This window comes from Equus quagga, chromosome 9 (assembly GCF_021613505.1).
Source record: "Equus quagga isolate Etosha38 chromosome 9, UCLA_HA_Equagga_1.0, whole genome shotgun sequence".
In the NCBI taxonomy this organism is placed as follows: Eukaryota; Metazoa; Chordata; class Mammalia; order Perissodactyla; family Equidae; genus Equus; species Equus quagga.
Window position 1 is genome coordinate 88,562,121 of NC_060275.1, and position 22,663 is coordinate 88,584,783.

At 38.2% G+C, this 22,663-nt stretch overlaps 1 protein-coding gene across 4 annotated transcripts in view; it reads left to right on the forward strand.

The window, feature by feature from the left end:
* The first annotated feature begins 428 nt into the window (after window positions 1–428).
* C6 (complement C6) overlaps window positions 429–22,663 on the forward strand; it is a 62,806-nt gene continuing 40,571 nt past the window's right edge. The window contains exons 1-7 of one of the 4 annotated variants that reach the window (XM_046670930.1): window positions 429–556; window positions 5,803–5,965; window positions 7,415–7,571; window positions 8,830–8,974; window positions 13,206–13,347; window positions 17,915–18,053; window positions 21,237–21,437. In XM_046670930.1, the coding sequence (XP_046526886.1) occupies window positions 5,823–5,965; window positions 7,415–7,571; window positions 8,830–8,974; window positions 13,206–13,347; window positions 17,915–18,053; window positions 21,237–21,437 (927 nt within the window). In that variant the 5' untranslated portion in view covers window positions 429–556; window positions 5,803–5,822. Of the gene's footprint in view, window positions 557–890; window positions 1,023–2,137; window positions 2,188–5,802; window positions 5,966–7,414; window positions 7,572–8,829; window positions 8,975–13,205; window positions 13,348–17,914; window positions 18,054–21,236; window positions 21,438–22,663 lie in introns of those variants that run through there. The other 3 variants (XM_046670929.1, XM_046670927.1, XM_046670931.1) reach the window with 3 other exon arrangements.

Below are 22,663 nucleotides of genomic sequence, written 5' to 3' on the forward strand. Positions count from 1 at the left end.
TACTCCAAATATTAATAGCAGTTTTGTCTGTTTATGAAAAATGATTTTAATTTTCCTTTTCACGCTTTTCCATATTTTCTAAATGTTCCTCAATAAATATTCTAGAATCAGAAAAAAGTAAGAATCTGTACATATTTCAATTAAATGGACGCATTCCTAAAGGGGAAGGCAATTTTAAGCAATTTATTCTAAAGGGTTTTTAAAAATAGAGTCAGAGATTTCTTTCCCTGCAACAGCAATATCTATTGCAATAGCTCTTGAACGGGAAAATCATTGAAAATTCAGGCCCCTGTGTAAAATCTTGCTCAGAGTTTCAGGATTACTGCTGATTGAAGTAATCATTTGCAAAGTCCAGAGTTTCCACAGAACGTTTATTTTGACAACACTCTAGGTGGTGTTGGGTCTCTGGGACATAATGGCATTGTCTTGTGTTAGCTAGCAAGAGCGAAAGAAAGTTTGTTTGGATTTTCATATAAACTCTTTTCATTGTGAATACCTATTGTTTCCACAGCTATTTGCAGATTAGCTCTCCGGATACCACAAACTCTGTTTAAAGGTGAGTGACATCATGATTTCATTTGTAACCTTAATATTTCAGAATTGTAGATTGTGTTTCCAACAAACTTACTCTTTCTTGCATTAAAATACATAACTCAGATTATAGCCATTTCTTTGTCTTTCTTTTTAAAAGAAGAAATAACTACTTTGCTAAAATCTCAAAAGAACCAAAGGTTTATGTCTTTTAAAGAAATATCCTGCCAGAGAGCTACCCTGTTAAGATCAAGTTTTTCTATGAGCTAAACTACAGTTAGAAGTAAAGCAAACATAACCTTTAGCCAAAGGACCAGTCATGTGCCTGGGCTCCCCAGCCTGTCCTAGCAACGGTAAATATCATTTCTTGAGCCTCTGGGGCATGCGAAGAAGAAAACAATAAGAAATAAGGGATTCGAGACATTTACAAGGAGACGGAAAGGAAGAACCTGCAGTTGGGGTCAAACTAGAGCATCCTCTGAACCTGTCGGGTAAGATGTGCCGAACTGCTTTATGGACAAATCTTTCATGTGACTCAAGTACTTCTAAACGTGACAGGTCAGAATAAGATGGACTTCACTCTATGCTAGAATTCTCTAAATGCTCACAAAGCCATCTTCAATGGGCCCACTGATTTTTAGAGTTCAAGAGGGAATGGCAAATATAAAAAAACTGCAGAATTGCTGCTCTTCTATCATGATACTGCAGTGGAAGGTTTTTCCTTTCTTCCTCTATTCACTGAACATTCTTTTGTTCCATGTTTGTTTGGTAATGGGTCGAATGCCCACATGTAATTTCAGATGTCTCCAAAATGCCTAGAGATGTTGGAAATGAATAAATAAGGAACCATTTGATATTATATGCTGGGCCATGGAAATTAAAAAAATAGAGAAGTAATTATCTTTATTTGAGTGAAAATTATCCTTTTAACATAAAACAATTTTTCCTCATAACAATAAAATGTTATAAAAGGAAAAGGTACCAATTAGCTCTTTTATTAGCATCTCCTAAAATAAGAAGCTTTGATGTTATCGTCTTAATTTATAGCATTTTCCAAATTGCCTCAAAACAGTTATAGTCAAAGAAGAGATCAGGATATTTTATAAGAATTCTGTCCTTGCAGTTTTTGATGAGAATTGGAATAAAAACCACATATACTTTCCAAGCTTTGGAAGTTAAAACAGATAGTGTCTGCTGAGAACTGAGAACTGGTAATCTCTGGTAATTCAACTTCTCCCATTCATTTACATGCTGATTCCACAAAATGCTCTAAGAATCTGTTTTGCCTACAATTGAAGGAATTATTCTGGAAGATAGCTATCTGTTTAAAATCTAATAAGAAAAAACAAATAAATAAACAACAATAAAAACCCCTCTGTTTAGGTTTCTTTGTTGAAGTGGTTTGTGTATAAGAAGATCCCAATTTGGAGGTGGGGGGATGGGGTGGTGGTCTGTCTAGCAGTTAACGGGGAGACTTCACATTGTCTAGGAGCCTTGGCTTCCAAGGGCCCCAAAGCCAGCGAAAAACCACCCAGTCTGGACTTGAGTCTGATGATTAGGACTCACACTATTCTGTCTGATCATTGCCTAAATTTTGTCTGGACAGTCTTGTCCCAATGTCCTGTGGTTCTATGCTGTTGAGGAAAACCAGGAAAGGTAAGTTACTTATCAGTGAACTAAAATCAGTAGACAAGCTCAGCAATCTTTAAAGGAGCCTCTGATTTTTATGATTGAAATAGCCTAGGGCTGTAGTAGCTTGTCTATGAGTTGGATAAGAAAGTTTGGATAAAAAGCCTGAGAAGCATCTTCAGTTGCCGTCTACCCTCTGCAGACAGTGATAATGGATTCTATTTCTTTGTATTTCACTCAATGCCTAGCAGCACACAATAGATACTCAAACGTGTGTTGATTCCATTTTAAATTGAAGGACGCATTCAGCCATATGTCAATGGATTTGGTCGCTTTTATTCTAGCATTTTTCTCTGAGCTTGTAGGAGAGTTCAGAAAGCTTACTGATTTATTAAGAAGAAATGTTCTAATTTCTGAGCATATTGGAGAAACAGTTCTTATATCTGATTTCAAACTCTTGGCTTGAGTGAAGATTTATAAAATGATGAATCCAGTTTTTTTTTTTACTGAAATATCCTTTCATCACAACTGAGAAACGTAAATGACCACATTAAAATATGATCAGAAACTCACCCTCTGAGACATTCGTTAGGGCAATTTGGCATATCTATCAATATCTTAAATTTCAGATCATTTGACTGAGCCATTCTATTGTTAGGAATACACCCATTGGTCCAATGGATATACTACAAAAGCATGCTAGGATGTAATACAAAGATGTTTATTGCAGGGTGTGTCTATACTAAATGTCTGCAAATAGGATAATGGTTAAATCCAATATGATACATCCATATGGTCTAAAATTATGCAGCCATTAAAAAGAATAAAGTAGATATGCATATATTAATATGGAAAGATCTTCAATGTACACTCTGGAGAGAAGAAAGCAAAGTACAGAATAGCATACATCATGGCTCCTCTTTTTCGTGTGTATTTAAACCACATGCATGCATGTGTCTGTGTAAGGTGATGTATGGGAGAATTTTCCCTCTTTTGGTTACCTATAAAAAGAGAAAAAAGTGATTATGTGTGGGGAGAGGTTCTGGCTACAGGTGGAAGAGAACTCAGGCCTTATGTTTTTCTTTCTGTTCTGTTTAAAATTTCCAAATATGGGAACATTATTTGTATTTTTTGAATGTCAATAGAAGTTTTCTGGTTGGTTACATTATAAGCCATCTTAATTTTCTTCATTATAGATTTCTATATATTTTTTTCTTTTTTTTGAGGAAGATTAGCCCTGAGCTAACTACTGCCAATCCTCCTCTTTTTTGCTGAGGAAGACTCGCCCTGAGCTAACATCCATGCCCATCTTCCTCTACTTTATATGTGGGATGCCTACCACAGCATGGTGCTTGCCAAGCGGTGCCATGTCCGCACCCGGGATCTGAACCGGAGAACCCTGGGCTGCCGAGAAGTGGAACATGCAATCTTAACTGCTGCGCCACTGGACCGGTCCACTGTATATTTTAGAACACAACAAATGTTATCAAATAAATAAGAAGTGTACTGACTAAACAAATTACAAGTGTTTTAAAAGTAAATCTGTATCTCAAGAGGCCTAGTTTTTTATTTCAATCAACTATTACAACTAACTAAAGCTAAACCAGCTATACTGCAAACTATCACTCTTGCTAAAATGATGCATAACAATTGAACAGATGAGTTCATTTCCCAAAAGTCTAGAAAATATCCTTAATCTGACAGAAATTTTAAGAATAGTATTACAGGGCCGGCTCCGTGGCTGAGTGGTTAATTTCGCGTGCTCCGCTGCAGTGGTCCAGGGTTCGGATCCTGGGCGCAGACATGGCACCGCTCGTCAGGCCACGTTGCGGCGGCGTCCCACATCCCACAACTAGAAGGACCTGCAACTAAGATATACAACTGCGTACGGGGGCGGTTTGGGGAGATAGAGCAGAAAAAAGAAAAAAAAGATTGGCAACAGTTGTGCCAATCCTTAAAAAAAAAAAAAATAGTATTGCAGAAGTGGCCGTAATGATGGACCCAAATTACACTATTCAGATTTCATTAAAACCCATTTCTAAACAGTGTCCTACACTCCACCAGTTCAACAATACTTATTCATTATATACGATGCTTGCTCTCATTCTCCTAAATGCTGAAATAAACAAAATGGACAAAAAAAGATTAACTGCCATGGTGTTTACATTCTAGTGAAAGAAGAGAAAAGAAAGAGGAGCTATTTATTTAAACTTAGTTTATACATTAGGGGGAGATATATAACAGAAAAAATAAAGCAGTGAAGGAGATAGGAAACTGGTGGGAATTACAATTTCAGATAAGATGGTCAGAGATCCTATTTTATTTGTGAGATGAAAAGCGACTAAGGACATATTTCTAAATCATTTTCACTATGAATAACCTTACTTAACATCAAAATATATTTTCTATCTTCACGTGATGCTTGTTGTAATTTGAGGAGCCCCTAATTTTGAAAAATGCATGACTAACAGCTACAATTAAATTTGTAACATTTTTAAGTGTTATTGCTAATTTGAAAGCTAATATTTATTGAGGTATGATTTTATGCCAATGGTTATTCTAAGCACTTTACATGAATTTTCTCACTGAATCCTAACAAAAGCCTTATGAAGAAGGTAAAAGTATTATTCCTATTTTATAGATAATAAAACTGAGACAGAGAGAAATTAGATGAATGCATTTTACTTCTTTAAATAAAAATTAAATATTAATTACAGCAGCATTTTCTATATTATCTAGCCATGTTGTATATTTTGTTAGAGATGTAAAGATCAAAATAACAATATTGGGAGGCAGAGATGGTTTTGAAAATTCCTTTCAATAATTCACAGATCCTCAAGGTTCCACAGCACACCGTTGGAAATCACTGGTCAAAGTTTTCTCTAGCACGCAGCCACAGCTGGATAAATGCTCTTGTGGCCTGGGTGGTGGAGCTCTAGGCATCCAGATGAGCCAGTAACACAATTATTGGTGTTATTAGAAATTCAATGCAGCCACGCACCTCATCCAAGAAGGTGGAGTCTTCGGCTCTTACTTGACATGTAGCCTCACCATTCCCGCACCTCCCTAAGCCTCAGTTTCATCATCCATAAAATGAGGGAGCTTAACCTGGAAGCTTCAAAGATCCATTCCAGCTCTGATTTCTGTGACCCTATACGTAGAGACAGTTGGACAGTGAACTCTCTCTTTAGCAGGTTTCCAGGATGCCGGGAAACTAAATAAAGCTTCCAGAGGAATGGTCCAAACTCCTTCCTCAGTCCCGGAAAAGTATAAAAGTTGAAAGGTACTTGAGGGTACTACCCACAGAAAATGAGCAGCTGTTTTGAAAAGTATAAGATTATATAAGAATTTCCATTTTGGAATGAAATAGGATACAAACATACACTACATATTTTGTCTTACAGTCTATCACTAACAGTTCAGAGAAATTTACTAGTCCTGGAAGTTGTAACTATGGGAATATCCACCCTAAGAAATAGGATTTGTACTCATGAGCATGTGAATTTATAGGTGTTAACTTGCCTTAAGGAAGGCAGGGAGATGTTGATGTTTTCTAAGATCATATTCGAGTCTGTAACTGAAAATGACTTTTAAAGTTTTACCCCGATAAGGTTGGATATGTATTACATCCTTCCTCCTCAGGGCCTGGGGGCTCTCAAGGCATGGCCAGACACTCCATCCTGTATTTCATCCTGCTGAGTGCTCTGATTGACAAGAGCCAGGCCTGTTTCTGTGATCATTACCCATGGACTCAGTGGTCTAGCTGCTCAAAGACCTGCAATTCTGGAACCCAGAGCAGATGGAGGTGAGTGTGAGCTATGTAGCTTTCCTTTGTGCCCTGGGTACCCTGGAGGACAGAGTTAGCAATATCAAAAATGCCACTCTAAGCAATGGGGAAAAAAACAATATCTTAAAGTGAGAACTCATGAATTTGGATGGAATTTGAGGTCTTTTCCATATAAGGTTGAAATGAAGTCTACTTTTGTTCTCTCCATAAAATTGAGGAGTTTCAAAAAAACTTAATTAGGAATCTGTGTAATATTTTCAGTTGACTATTTAACTTACTTAGACTCACCACTCAAGCTTTTTTTCAATCAGCATATAACTCTGCTTGCCTGCAGTTAGTGAGTTCATTATAGAGAATTTTCTACTTATTAAACCGAGTCTAACGGAACCTCAATTGAGCGGCACTGCTAGCTATTAGCTTGATTGTTGGCATGCACAAGAAGGCAAGAAAACTATGTTTACTTGATGGCATTTAATAATTCAGTCTTTTCACCAATTCAGACTACTTGTCCCCCACATTTCTTTAAATCGGTTTCTTTAAATCTGTTAGATGTTTCTGGTCCATGGAGATGCTCACATGACATGGGGGAGAAAGACATATATTTAATGTGTTTTAACCATTATAGCACTTTTTAGAGACCTATTTTAGAAAATTATTTTTGCCTATGTAGTGTGAGTCTTGTTAAAATCACCCACTGACTTCCCCAATAAACCATTCACTAAGTATGTAAAAACAGGTTTGTTTATAATACTCCCCTACTCAAATGTCCCTCAGTAGCTCTCTACTGCCTACCAAATAAAGTGCAACAAATATCCAGTCCCTCTCAACCACGCACTCCTCAGGCCCATCGCACAAGCTCCTCCGTGGACACGTCAGGCTCCTCCATCTTCAACTGTTGCATATGCTGTTCCCTCCACATAGCCTTTCCTTTGTTGCCTGAAGAATTCATATGAATTTTTCAAGATCTCTCTCTCATGTCATTTTCTGTTTGAATCTTTGGCCCCACAGCACTCTGACTCCATCTCAATCATTATACTTATCACATTGTGTTATCATCTTTTAAGCAATTTGCAGGAACTTTCTTCTCTTTTCTTTCCTATCCAGTCCCTTCCAGGAATTCCATCAGGGCCAGCTTCATGGATGTGTGACCTGTCAGTAGCACAGGACCCCACACCTAGAAGAGCTCTGCGCTTGGCTTAACGCTCTGCCATCACTGTCTAGAAATTCTTAATAATGTTTGAGTAAGACGCCCCCCATTTTCATTTTGCACTGGGCCCCACAAATTATGCACCCAATCCTGAGTTCTGCTGAGTGGTAAGAACTGCACACATGCCAACCTGCCTGATTTTCCATGAAAACCTTCTTTTCTTTTATTCACTGTAGTTAATGCTCGACAATATTTTTCCTATGGGGCTGGAGTCCCAGTGAATTCACTCATTCTAAGTAGTTTTTTCCTTACTGTTATAGACAAATAGTAATAGATCAGTACTATCTGGATAACTCTTGTGACCAGCTTTGCACCAAGCAGGAGACCAGAGAATGTAACTGGCAAACTTGTCCTATCAACTGCCTCCTGGGAGATTACGGACCTTGGTCAGATTGTGATCCTTGTGTTGAAAAACAGGTAAGGGCCATATGGGCATATTCAGGAAATCTGAATCACAATAAAATGGCTTGCGTTCCCTGACAGGCTCAATAATCACAGAAATGCTGAATTTTTTCAATTTCTGAAAACAAACTGTCCTAGCTTCCATTGAGAGAAAATTCCATTTAACAATTTTGGAGAGTTGTGGGGGAGGATTCATTTTACATGTTTTCCTGTCCTGCAGCCAACTAAAGGAAATTCTGTCCCCAGTACTGGTATTGCACCTGCCCAGCTCTGAGTTCCACTGCCTGTGCTCTCTGAGAGCTGAGAAAGCACAAGTAAGGGCTAGACAATGGAGATTTCAGTCCAAGCTTTAAAATCAGATGGAAATGAGGGATGTCAATCCACAGCCTGACTCCTGGCCCTTCCTCCAGTTGCCCTCTCCCTGGGGGAAAGTCCCTCAATTTGTTTACTGTTCCCAGCTGCACTATTTACCCACCTCAAGTTCATTCCTGTAAGGGCGGTGGCCCATGTGGACTCCAGTCAGGGCAGGTGCTGAGAATTCACACATCAGGGAAGAAAAAGAAACTTATTTGTGGAGCACTCCATCTCTGAGGGAAATTTTTGTAGGCCCTTTACATACATCACCTGATTCAAACTTCACATCACATTGTGTTTTTCTACCCATTTTTCAGGTGAGGATGTCATAGCTCGTTAGGTGTTAAGCAATCTGCCCAAGAATATAGCACTGAGGAGCTACATTTTGAACTTAGATTTTTCTGATTTTAAAGTCAGTACTTTTTAATCCTATCATATTTCTATCATTCCCTGACTCTTTTACTATTCACTCTTTTCAGCTGTTAAGAATGTGTCGACCTTGGTTTCCATGGTGACTTCCTTATGCAAAAGAACCCCCACATCCTTTCACATTTATCACTTCACACTCTCCTTGAGATATAGAAGAGCCATTGTTATTACCTGGAAGAATTTACTGTACTCGGGACACTCTCAGTAAATATTTCTGCATTTAATTTTGATTCTATTTATTTTCATATGATTTCAGAGTTAGAAGTCTTAGAAATCCTTTTTACCCCACTTCTTTAGTGTACAGTTTGGAAAACTGAGGCTCAGAGAAGTGATGACTTCCGTAAGCACACACAATAATGGAATTGGAAAAGTCATTAGTTAATTTAGGAAACACCACTTAGGAAAAATCACTACTGTGATTGAGAAGCCAAGTTTTCTCAGATACGTTTTGGCTTTGACCGTGACTCACCTTTCTCTCCTTTCCCTTCAGTTTAAGGTTAGATCCATTTTGCAGCCCAGTCAGTTTGGGGGACAACCATGTTCGGAGCCCCTGATGACCTTTCGACCATGCATTCCGTCCAAGCTCTGCAAAATCGAAGAGATTGACTGCAAGAATAAATTCCGCTGTGACAGTGGTAATGTACTTTTGGAAAATGTTCAGCCTCTATTAAAAACGACTTGACTAAATAGAGTTATTCCAACTGACTACCAATAAAAGCCATGATAGAGAAGTCCCACCTTATTTTAAGCATGGGGAGACGGGGGTGTTATGCTACCAATTACCAAGGTATTTATGTGTGAAATTATAGCTGTCAAACTATAATCATCTTAACCAGTTACCTGGTTCATTTGCTCATCAAGTATTGGTGCCCAAGTCTCCACACTGCTACAAAGCAAGAGGAGGAGAGAAGAGGAGAAAGAAAAGGACGAGTAGGCAGCTACTTTTAGAAATTGGCTATTAATATGCATAAACCTATAATCAGAATAAGCAATTGAAAAGGAAGGATGGATTAAAAAGATTTTCAATATAATTTATTAAAATAAAATATTAAGATACTATGTCAGGGGGATGACTAGAGATGATCTAACAAATTTTCTTCAGGGTCCATCAAATGGTTCCAAAGGTAATTTCAAAAGAGAAGATTGAAAATGATTTAAACAGTGGCAACATTCCCAAGTCCAATACTCATTCAAATTCATAAATTCTGATATTTAAGTATCATTAGATTATGATCAAATCTTGAATATACTGCTTAATCATATGTATTCTCTTGCCTCTTAATAGCTCTTGAAGGCCATCATTTTGAACAGTCTAGATCATGTTTCTGTAAGTTTTTTCAGTAAAGGTCCAGATGGTAAATATTTTAGGCTTTGTAAGCCATGCAGTCTATGTTGCAACTACTCAACTCTTGCAATGTAGCAGCAAAGCTCCCGTAGACAGTGTATAAACAAATGAGCACGGCTGAGTTCCATTTGAACTTTATTTATGAAAACAGGCAGCAGGTCAGTTTTAGCCCATCAGCCATAGTTCACTGACTTCTTATCTAAACAGTCAATTTGAAGTTAACATAAAAGCAGAGCTAAGATGAATAAAATCCATACCATTTCTGTGTAGTCTGGAATACATTGAAAAGTAAAATATTTATAATAAGATAGCAGATCTCGAATCCCATAGAAAACTGACCCCAGACCTTGGATCTAATGTTTTTCTCCTCTTACTCCTTGCTTCCTCCCTTCAGCTTTTCCAATCTTTTCTGAATGTCATATAGGAATGTTGGTGTCAGGGTTTTCCCTCTGTGCTCCTCCAAACCTGAGATACGAGTGTGGGATGTGGGAAGGGAGATATACATCATGCCTACACGAATAAGGTCATTCACAAGTTGACAAAAGAGGGAATATGAGAAAAGTCTTGATGGCAATAGCTGAGGGGAATACAGACCTAAGCAATACATCTAGAATGTTAAGAAAAAGATTTAGAACTGAAATAAAACTATTTGAACCTTGAAGGATAGATTTTAGAGCAAATTACCAGGAAGAAGTCCTTTATTCAATGGTTAAATAATCTGTGAAATTTATTACAAAAGAGCTTTGTTTAGGTCAAAAATCTTCACAAGTTTGAGAAGGCCTGAGAAACACCAATGGGCTGTCAATTCATAATGAGTGATTTCAGGAAAGTTAGTGGTGTAAGCATGGCTTATCTGTAGTTCATCAGCAAAATCCCCACAGAAAGTGACAAAAAACTCAACTACTGAAATGCATCAATAATGTTTGGTAAGCAATTGCTACCTAGAGCTCTCTTAGTGACCCTTACCCTGCTGTCCGGATCCCTTCCCCAGGAATACCTAGACCTTCCCAGGACCCAGCCACTAACTAGTTAATCCCTGGCACAGTGGTTGGCATCCATTCTCATTGGGTTGTACCGTGGCCTATTGGTTGTTAAATATTCCACTGAAGGTGATATGCTACTGTGCTCTTCTAAAAACGTCCAATAATGCCACTCTCAAAGGGAATAAAAGGTTGGATGGATCATCATTTGTCTGACTTAGGATGATGTTTGGCCCTCAGTTGACAAAGAACTCTCTATCCTAAAGCATTTCCCTCTTCCCTTTCCTCCCTCATGATTGCTAGTCAGAGTCCTCTAAGACTAAATATATTATTTTAATGTATACATGGATCTTTGAGAATTACCCATGAGATTAATCCCCATGCACTATGCCAACTGCTCTCTCAAAATCACAATTTTAAGCATTAAGACTAGAGAATTTGCAGCTGGTAGTAAAAATAATAAACTCTTGCAGTAACACAAATCAATTCAAGTAAGTAGGAAAACCTCGTACAATTTCTAAATGATTACATAGCTCCTGCTGTAAATGTACAAACGTGTGTGCTGGCTAAAACACACTGACTTCTGCAAATCCTGCACTATCCAAACTGCCCTTCCGCTTTCCCTTTCCTTCTCTGCTATAGGACGTATTCACGGCTAACAGTCTCTCTCCCCTGTGCTTCCTATTTCATTGAGTTTCCATTAGCCTGGAATCATTCTCAGCTATGCCCTGTTAGACCTGTATCACTCCTGCCACACTTTCATAAACATTACTCAAGGGGTGTCCTCCTGCTTTGATCCATACCCTTGCTAATAGGTCCTCTCCAATACCCCTAGAAGTACCAAGTGGATAGAATTTCTTGTATTCTAACATGTCTGATACCCATTCACAAAGCTAGATTGGTGAGAACTGTACCCTGCATGTGTATTCCTCTACTCACAAAATGGGATTTTTTTTTGCATAATCATATCAAAAATTAACTTTTGATTAAATTTGTAAGTGCCAGGTTCAAAACATCTTAAAAATGTAATATTTGTTCTTTTTTATTCTTTAGAAAAAAACATCTCTATTTCAAACTAAATTACCCATTCTGTTCTGCCCTGAAAAAAGCAAACAAACAAAAAACTAGAGATGTGCTATTTGAAAAACAGAGCATCTTTCAGATTATGTCTTGGATTGACAGAAACTCAATTCCGTCTATATTTTCAGTCTTGTTTGATTGTGGTGCCCATAACTCTAATTCCTTATAGGAATGGTCTGGATACAATGCAAGGTTTTAAATAATCAAAGGAGGACTTAATTACTTTCATTACACTCTACTTAGTGAAGATTATTGACTAAAACAGTTGAAACCAAATGCTTTCTGGGGAACTCTCTATTAATAAAAATCCTTTAATTCAACAGAATACCCAATCTCCCCAAGCACTTTAGTTGCTCAAAATAGTCGTGCATAGCTGTAATGAGATGCTGATCACAACTTAAAATAGTTAACCAGATAATCTTGAGTAAAATATTTAACCATTGCCAGTGAGACCTGTACATAATGGTACAGATGTTAGCATCTCTGATTATGGGCAAGAAGCTGAGGGACAGGAGAGGGGTTGTCACTGTACATAGTAGCTAAGGCATTTCAGTTTCCGTAATATGTGGGTACACACTGATTCCAAGGATCCTTATGAAATTCAGCAAGCTTAAAAAGGATGGGAATTATCTGAGTATGTGGAGTTTGTTCTATTTTCTAAATTTACTCATTTAACCTGCTACCTAATGCTGTAGTACCAAGGCATTTAACTTGTCCAAAAAATAGTTAAATATAGTAAATTATATGTGGTAAAACAATCATGATCAATAATTATATATAGTAAATATATACAATAAAAGATGTATAGTTATATATGGTAAACACAGGTAAGTGTGCTATTTGATTTTGACAAATGGATACCCTCATGTAAATAACCCCTAATATAGAAAATTTCCGTAAACCTAAAAAGTTCCTTCTTTTCTCTTTCCAGTTAATCACTCTTCTTGCTCTTTAACATCAGTTAAAGGAATCACATGGCATGACTCTTATGTGTCTGGTTTCTTTCACTCAACACAAAATTTTAGAGATTCAGCCATGGTATTATTTGTACCTGTGGTTGTGAGTGGGTGTCAAATTATAGTTTTTTGAATAAAAACAGTGACCTTGAGTCTGCTATCCTGAATCAAAACAAATTCTGAACCTACTGTTAATTTTCTCCTACAGAACATGATTTCTGCAATAAGCTTACTGCAGTGAAAATGGGATTCTAGAATTGTTTCTCTTACTTGAGACAATAAGCACAATGAGGATTGAATAATTCTATAATGACTCTTATCCTAAAAAATAAGGGAAAATATCAGTTTTTCACTCTATTTCCATATTTCCTAAATCTTTACCAAAAATAATGAAAACTTGCTCTCAAGTTTCTCTTGAAATTTAAAGCTTGCATGTTTCAAATCAATAATTGCTTTCATAACTGACCATTTGTTGTCAATCTTGTTGTTTGTTTTTCTTGACCAGGCCGCTGCATTGCCAGCAAGTTAGAATGCAATGGAGAAAATGACTGTGGAGACAACTCAGATGAAAGGAATTGTGGGAGAAAAAAAGCAGTATGCTCACGGAAGTATGATCCCATCCCTAGTGTCCAGTTGATGGGCACTGGGTATGTAATATCTTTTCATTGTTTTGGGCAGTAGCGGCATCTCGGATCTAATGAGTCAGAAGCAGCAATGAAACAATGAGACACATCGTTGTCCATCTTCCTCATTATCCTCTTACTACTTCCACCAGCCCTGTCTTTGACACTTGGCTACCATGTTAAGGCAGCATGTGGCCAGGATCCTCACCCCTAGGGAATAAAAGAACTTAGCACTTTCATACTTAGTTTAGCCAGCAATGTTACAGGCCCTTCATAAATATTGTTTGTTTTAATTCTCATATATCCTTCTGACAGCTCTGAAGTGGATGAGGGTAAAGTGGTGGGAGGCCAGCCAAGCTGGGAGGTGCTAGGGCGGATTCCTGGGACTGGGTCTTTAATGGGTGAGTAACCACTCAGAGAAGTGCAGTTTCTCACTGATAATGGAGGTCGAGGGTATCAGAAAAGTATGCTTGTGACTCTATTAAAAGTCAAAACACTAAAGAAGCAAAACCATCTTCAGGTGTGAGAGGCAAGCTCTGAATTAACAATGGGAGACAAAGCCAGAAGGAAAGGAGTTAGGGAAATAAGAAAAGAGGGTGATAAAAAAAAAACAATGGTGTGAAAAGGTAAGAGAGCAAGAAGTAAAGTGACCATGGCTGGGGGTCCGAGCTTCCTCTCACATGGCCTGTGTGATGCATGGGTACTCCGGTACAGTTTAAAGGCAAAAGGTCAGACCTGTGTTACCCTTGAGTTCTACTCGCTCAACTTACAAACCAGGAAACTGAGCTTCAGGAAGCTTAAATAACCTGTCCAAATCTACCAACTAGTAAAAGGTAGAACCAAGATTCGAATCCAGACTTCAAAACCCAGGTTATTTCCACCATCTCATTATGATTCAGGACTACATCTGCTTTAGAAATGGAAACATACTGGAAGAAACCTTGGTAGACCACACAACCCTCTCAATCTTTGAATAGTGCTCAGAAATTCTAATGTTCCTATTGTAGATCGTGAGGACATTGGAGGTTTGACAAAGGATTCTAAGTTCATTAGACTGAGCCAATGTCTTAGAAAACTTTAGGAAATATAAGAGAAGTCAATGAACACAGAAGAGCTTAGCCTTAGTTGGAAGCATAAGAAAAATCCGTAAAGATAATCTCCTGTACTCTCCTGTTCCCGTGGTTAAGAATTCTCCCTTCAATTTTTGGGCACAAAGCAAGTAGTTTGCTATAGGCTTTTATTGCTTTGCATTGGACTTTTTTAAGTCTTCACTTATGCTGCCAGGCTCGCATAATATGAAACCTTGGGGCACAAAAGACAAACAGCAACAGTTGCAAATACAATCTCTTTTGATTAGAATAAAAACCAGAAACTCAAGGACAAACTCAAGGACAGCAGTAAAATGGAACAGCCATTAGTCTGGAAGGAAGGGGAGTCAGACTTTAGCCACAGTTCTGCACTAACTCACTATATCATAACCATGTCATTGAATGTCTCTGGGCTGCTGCTTCCTTATATGTATATTGGATAGCTACGAACCGATTTGAAGTTCTGCCCTAAGAATTCCTATTAGAGTTGATTTCAAGGAGGGTGTTTCAACAACATCTTATCAACGTGCAGAAATGGTTTCCTTCTTTTTTCTTCCCCGGAAAGAAAACCTCAGCCAAAAACTCCCACTGATAATCACATTTTCTAATGTTCTGATTGATGAGGGGTGACATTCCAAACTCACCTCTTGTTCAGTTGGTCTAGACTCTAGAGTTGCAGATGGGGAGGACCACATGCTGTGTGTACTTTGGCAGAAGGACCATGTGGCCCTCTGCCAACCAGAGCTGTTGTTCCAAGGATTCTCAGAAATGAGCAAAACCTGCTGGCTCCAGGACAGCCAGTCCTCTGCTTGCCTCCCCAGGGACTGGGAGTTTTGAGAACTGCTTACTGGAATCTCTTTCTAATCTGCTGGCCTCAGAATCTCTGCCCCTCTCCTACACATGTCTACCCACAAAAGATAGCTTCCTGGGTGGCTGTACCTCTTTTTAAATGGCATCTCTCCAAGAAAGAATTTAACAAGACGTACCAACTTTCCTACCTTGCCAACATCAGTCACCGGGTCTAAAACTTGAAGGAAGAATCAGGCAATAATAACATACTGTTTGTTTTTTCTCAGGCTCAGCTAAGGTACAAATGCATACACACACACTCACACACACACACACATACATACATGCACACAAATGCATATTTTTATATATATAATTTTTTATTAAATTCAAAAAGTTACAAGATATGACACATAATGTCAAATTAGATAAAAGCAACTTAGAAACCTAAAATATTAAAGGCCTTGATGTATTTGAAACACCAAAATATTTAAAGTCAATTTCAATACCACAGACAGAAGGAGAAAGAATAGAGCTGAAAATTGCTGCATAGTTTACTTAACACCTAAAAGAGTCCTCAGGCATGCTCTGATAGAGCCACGTGCACAAAAATCCTGTCTTCAGGCTCTCTGCAAGCAGCTGCTACCTTCACAGATTCCTTACGACCTGGGACCCATTTTTCTCAAGCCCTTTCTTGTTTGTGACAAACACAATAAGTACACAGCATATGGTAGTCTGAGTTCAACAGTTCTTTTTTCTCTCATTGATCCCAGTTAACTCGGAAAACAAAAATGAATGAGTCTTGAACACGTGTCTGTTGCGCTAACTTAAGCAGTTTAGAAAGTTCTTCCCAGACCAGCTTCTCATACTTCGTCCCTAAGATACCTATTGATACAAACTCAAATATGGATGCGAATGAACCTCAAATTATGCTTGCAGCTGAGTATGAGGTTCTTACAGAACCCACAGGAATCACTTCTTTTTTTAACAGCTTTATTGAGATGTAACTCGCATACAAATTCTCCTCCTGTGTGCCTCTTTTACTCTCACACTACTACCATACTCATGACACTTCTGACACCAGATGTGTGAGGTTTTCTCCCACCAAGCAATTCTCTCTGACACCAGCTGGGTGTCCTACAATTTAACTTAATTCTGACACTATCTACCTGGGCACAGTGTCAGATCCTGCAGGTTAAGGGCCCAGTCTAAGAAGACTGTGCCCCCTACTTCAGATGCCACGCTCAAGTCCAGGTTGTCACCTGTGCTTCTGACATACCAGATGTTCTAACAACTCACTCCTTGGGTTTGACTAATTTGCTGAGAGTGGCTCACAGAACTCAGTAAAACAGTTTAGCTACTATTTACCTGTTTATTATCAAAGGATATGATAAAAGATTCAGATGAATATCCAGATAGAAGAGGTGAGTAGGGCAAAATATGTGAGAAGGGGCGTGAAGCTTCCATGCCCTCTCTCAGAGCACTACTCTCCCAGCACCTCCGTGTGTTCACCAACCCGGAAGCTCTTTGAAACCCGTACTTTTGGGATTTTTATGGAGGCTTCATCATGTAAGCATGATGGATCATTAACTCCATTTCCAGCCCTCTCCCTTCTCTGGAGAATGGGGGGTGGAGCTGCAAAAGCCAAGCTTCTAATCATGGCTTGGTCTTTCTGGCGACCCACCGTTATCCAGGAGCCCACCAAAAGTCACCTCATTGCAACAAAAGACACTGCTATCACTCAGGAAATTCCAATGGATTTAGGAGCCCTGTGGCAGGAACTAGGGTTCAAGACCAATATTAGAACAAAAGATGCTGCTGGTGCTCTTCTCACTCAGGAAATTACAAGAATTTTAGGAACTCTGTGCCAGGAACTGGGAGCAGGGACCGTTAGATATATTTTCCATTATCTCATCACATGTAATCCAATATTACCAAAATTTTTGTCAAAAAAACTTCCTTTTTTCACAGAACAAAAATACCTATAAGAATTTGGAAAACTATTAGCACCCTGGTGAAGTTTTTCATCTACCACAAAACAATTTCTTAAATACTTGGTTTGTGAAAGCTAATTAATCTCTGTGTGCTTCAACTTCCTCCTTTGCAAAATAGGTATAATAATTATGCCTACATCACATGGTTATAATGAATATTAAATAAATATAATAAATATTAAATATAGGTCAAGCAGTGCTTGACTTATAGTAATAGTATGTAAGCGTTTGTTAAATAAATTTTAAATATTATTACAGTTACTAATAAAGCAATAGTAATATTATTACCATTCTATTAAAATATTGCTATTACTATCTCATTATTAACTCTCTGTGAGAATTCCTTTATTGTACCATACAGAAAGGAAGTGGACCCAGAATGGCATTAACTATGTGATCATTTATTTCATATCTGCTTCCAAAGTTTGCACTGGCTTTGTAAGTCATGAAATAATTATAAACTCAAATTTTATTTCATGTTGGAAGCCGACAACAATTAAGTGAGTGGAATAAGGAGAATCTAACAGAGCCAAAAGGGTTGAGTTTTGGCTTCCAGTCCTTTCTGGATGCTTCACTATAGACTAGAAAAAATGGGGTTTCCTTCAAGTCATTCGTCATGAGTCAAAAGTGTCTAAAAGAAGAATTTCTTTCATATAAGTAAGGTAAATTTTAAAGATTGCTCTACATCTATTGAATTCTTGAAAATTACTTTGTTTCTAGGTTTCATTTTCTGGCAGGAGAGCCCAGAGGAGAAGTCCTTGCTAACTCTTTCACTGGAGGAATATGTAAAACTGTCAAAAGCAGTAAAGCAAGTAATCCATACCGTGTTCCGGCCAATCTGGAAAGTGTCAACTTTGAGGTATGACAGCCTATCATGGCGGCACTCCAAGGCCAATGGTGATTAAAAGCTGAATTTCCAATGTAAAATTAGTGATGAATGAAGGGACAGGATAAAAAGATAATGAACAGTTTTATCACCTATTATACATTGGTGTTTAGTCCTTCCACAACCCAATGAGGTCAGTGTTATTATCATCAATTTACGGATGAAAAAAGTACTATAACTAATTTGCCCAAAGTCAAACAGCTAGTAAATAGTGGATTACAGACTCAAGCCGAGGTTTCCCAAACTCCGGATGTTACCGGCTCCAAACACAGGTTCTTTTACCTGACACACAAGAAAGATACCAAAATAAAAATGGGAACACCAGGTTTATGACAAGGAAAGACTGCCAGACAAGGAGATGGGAGTTTGTTAGAACTCAGATCCACTTGCTCAAAGGAAAAAAGGTAGGGTTTTTGTTTAAGGTTTTAGGTAGAGGAGGGGAAGCATGTGACCTTGCTGGTTCTTGCCTTCCCACCAGCCTGCGGTTGGCCTTGTGAGGCTGCTTGTAGGAAGGAGGATGGTGAGATAAGGGAATCCACAGGTGAATATCCTTCATTGTCTGCCTCCACAGTGGATGGTGGATTACGGTGCCAGGAAGCCAAGGAACTGGGGTGTGGGAAGCTTCAGCTTCTTTTTTTTTGAGCAAGAGTAGTCCTGAGCTACCTACTGCCAGTCCTCCTCTTTTTGCTGAGGAAGCCTGGCACTGAGCCAACATCTGTGCCCATCTTCTTCTACCTTATATGTGGGATGTCTACCACAGCATGGTGTGCCAAGTGGTGCCATGTCCACACCTGGGATCTGTACCGGTGAACCCCAGGCCACCGAAGTGGAATGTGCGCACTTAACCACTGCACCACCCAGCCAGCCCCCAGCTTCCGCTTCTTGATAGTCTCTGGATATCAGTTTCCCTGTAATAAAACTTCAAAGGACTGGAAAGCAGCCAAAATGTTAGCATGAGGCCACCTGGGCTCTAACCATTCATAACTTCTATTTGCCTTGTGAAGTTCAGGGATACAAAGGTTTAAAAAACTGACATTTACATATGAATGTAACTTAGAGAAGCAGAGGAAGTGGAGGAGTGCTTTTGGTTTTAACCCCATATATGCTGGGTTTAATATAGGGAAACTGATATCAGGGCTGGTGTCACAGAGTCTGTGCTTTCTACAGTGAACATACAGCTGTAATATATACCCACACAGATAAATAGCTCCATTTATTCAGAATTTTCTCCTATCGTAGATAGCTCTTTCAGGTAACCACAAAATTTAGACATAAAAAAGTGCCTGGCTTCTAAAAAAATCAAGATGAATCTAAATATATTGGGGGTAGCTCTGCTTATCTTCCTTCCCATCTTATAAGTTGGTTTGGTTTTCTGTTTGTTCTCCCAAGTGGTAATGAGCAGTATCATGCCTACTCCCAGAATCTAGCCCAGTGCTTTACACATGGTAAGTGCTCCATACTTGTCGAACTAAAGTAAACAATCTACTTCATTTAATTTATGGTAAGAGAAACAGGAAAGACATGATTTTAATGGTGGTATACATGCCTACAAATTTGACATGCTGGAGAGCATTTCTGAACATCTAATGATTTCTGAGATATTTATGGATAGTAAAAGTTCAGAAACATTCATTCAACATTTCCTTTTAAAAAAAAAACCTTTATATACATATAACTATAGGTATTTTCCAATTTGATAAACTCAATTTAAAACCATCTAATGTACATATTAATGAGTGTGGGAAATGTCCTTGGGAACTGCCAAATTCCAACACCTTTTGGAAGACTTGCCCTGAGAAGTCCCATCTCTGCCTGGAGGTAGAAGTGACAAGAGTAAGGAGGGGCCTCTGACCAGGTAAAGAAACTACCCGCTGTCTCCCTTCAGATCCAGAAGTTGCTAACCCCAGGGCCCACCAACACCAAGGGAGGTGGAAGAGGTCTTGCCGGTACCCTGAATAGGAGCTCAGAAGGTACTTTTTTCCAAAGAAACAATAAAATCAGGAATCCTGTCAAAGATGGTACTACTCTTACGATGTACAGTATTGAATAGGCTTTGTTGACAGAGCTAAAACCCAAACATTTACATATAATATTGTTATGTTGGAGGATGCTTTCTAGCTCCTAAACAACCAATCAATGAGCTTACTTTCAAAATACAATACTTTCCAAAAAACAAAATGTGGACGTTTTAAATGCTAACCAGCAGGCACTTCAATATCTGAAAGTAACACTGAATTTTGGACCGTATTTTCCTGTTGAGCAAGACTCTTGCAACTGGGTTATTTTGTCTTTCTTTGACTGATTTTGCAGGCTATTTAATCGTGACATGTGGTTTGCCTCACAGTGCATTTTAATATTGAATATTTTAAAACAAGAAGAGGTTGTTTCCATTGCAAACCAGACAAGCATCTTGAACATAAAGAAATACTCTTCGATCAATTTACTTTTCAGCTTAAAAAAGTATCTATTGTTGTCTTCTTACCAATATAACCATAACAGGGATTTAACTTGTAGTTGGAAAACATCCTGCTCTACTCATAGCTCAAGTCAAGTCCCACTGGCTTTTTCTCTTCTTCCCAGACCAAGTCAGTGAAGACTGATAACCCGCCACCAGGCAGAACCAATCTATTCTTTGTCCTCTGCCTTGTAGACATGGCCAGTAGAGTGCTGATGCCCAACATTGAATAAAGCTAAGGGGATGGGAATGGAACCAGAGCAGACAGGACCTGACCTTCCCTTTTCTAGCCCTCAATTTTCTGAAAGATACCTTAAATTAAACTCAAACTGCATCAAATTAATAGGCAGACTGAAAATAGTCCTCGTTGCTTATCACCTCAGTAACTCTCAGTTTAGGAGTCATTTCCTTGAGCAAGCTTTTCCTGGTATTGCCTCTCTGGATTTTGTATATTTGTGGCAATCCCGTTGACAGTACAACACTTGTCACATTGAATTAAGTGTCTGTGATTGTCTTTCTTCCTAACTAAACTATTGACTCCCTGAGGGCAGGGACTAACATTATTCCTTGTTCCCTAGCAAAACGAGTCCTCAGTAAATATTTATTAATGCATAAATGAATGAACGATTCTTGCATCAGATCTTCACAGTAGCTCTGGTATTTCCTAAGTTATGTTTTATTTCATATGGATTTTTCTCCAGGTACAAACTAAAGAAGATGATTTGGAAACAGATTTCTACAAGGATTTAATTCCCTTTGGAAAGAATGAAAATCAACAAGCCTCAGCTTCGGGCGTAGGGAGCAGCAATTTTCATTTCCCTGTTTTTTATTCCTCAAAAAGAAGTGAAAGCTCTACCCATAGCTCTGCCTTCAAACAAGCGATTCAAGCCTCCCACAAAAAGGTAATACACGTGGTTCTTGATCTTTTTATTCTTTCCTAAAAATTAATGCCAATTCCAGCAATCATGCAATGAGAAGGGGAGAGTTTTCACATTAAATCAGTAAGATTTCTAACACAGATTTAAATAGTTTCATGTCTTGTTCTTGTTGTATCTCACTTTAAAAGTTATAGAGGTAATATGTATAATGATGCTCCCTGTCTGCATGCGTTTTGCTCTGTTTAGGGTTGTGTTTTCTTTATTGTAACTTTTCTTTGTCTTACTGTTTTAGGTTTATTTCTTATAAACTGCAAGTAACAGAATTTTGCTTTTTTGAGTGTAATCTGACAGTCTCAGGCCTTTGCTAGGGAAATTCAACCAACTCACATTTAATATACTCACTGAAACACTTGATCACATTTCTTCCATCTTTAATTTTTCTACTTATTTCATTTTGTTGCTATTTCTTGTTTCTTTACTTTTTCTGTCTTTGTCACATTTCTATCTCCTCCCTCTTATCCTTTTGGTCATTTTGGAAGTTCTACTAAACTTTGAAATTTTGATTATAGTTACCTTTCTCTAGTTAACGAGCATAATTAAACCTGTGTTTTTCTTCTGTCACATGAAATAATGTCTATAGCCCCCAAAAAGATGTTTTATTTACCTATTCCCCACCTCCCATCCTCACTGTCTCCTTGAGAACACATTCACTTCCCTACTCCCCCACCACCGTGATCACAGACCTCCAAACCCTCAGTTTTATTGAGATAGTTCAAAACGTATGTGTTCCAAGCTATTCATAGGTATCATTTTGTATTTGTTTTTATGTTATATATATTTATTTGTTTTTATTCTGACTCTTGTCTTCTCTATTTAAAGATTCTTCACATAACATGTAAATTCAAAGTTAATAGTCTGTATTTTATATTTGTGTTATATTTTATATATGTATTTGTATATATATGTGTGTGCATATATGTATATCCCATTTACTCCTCACTGTCTCCTCTTTTCTCATCTTCTCTTTCTTGAAATCCTTGTTCTCATTCAGTTGTCATATTTTTATATTTTCCTCAGGTAGGATACATGCAAGGTATATCCCCTAAATCTTTATATATCTAAAAATGTCAACCCTAGGGGCCAGCCCCGTGGCCTAGTGGTTAAGTTTGGCACGATCCACTGATATGAACATGTAAGAAAAAACGAGAATAAAACAGATTCCTTTTATAACTAGATTATTAGTTCAGTTT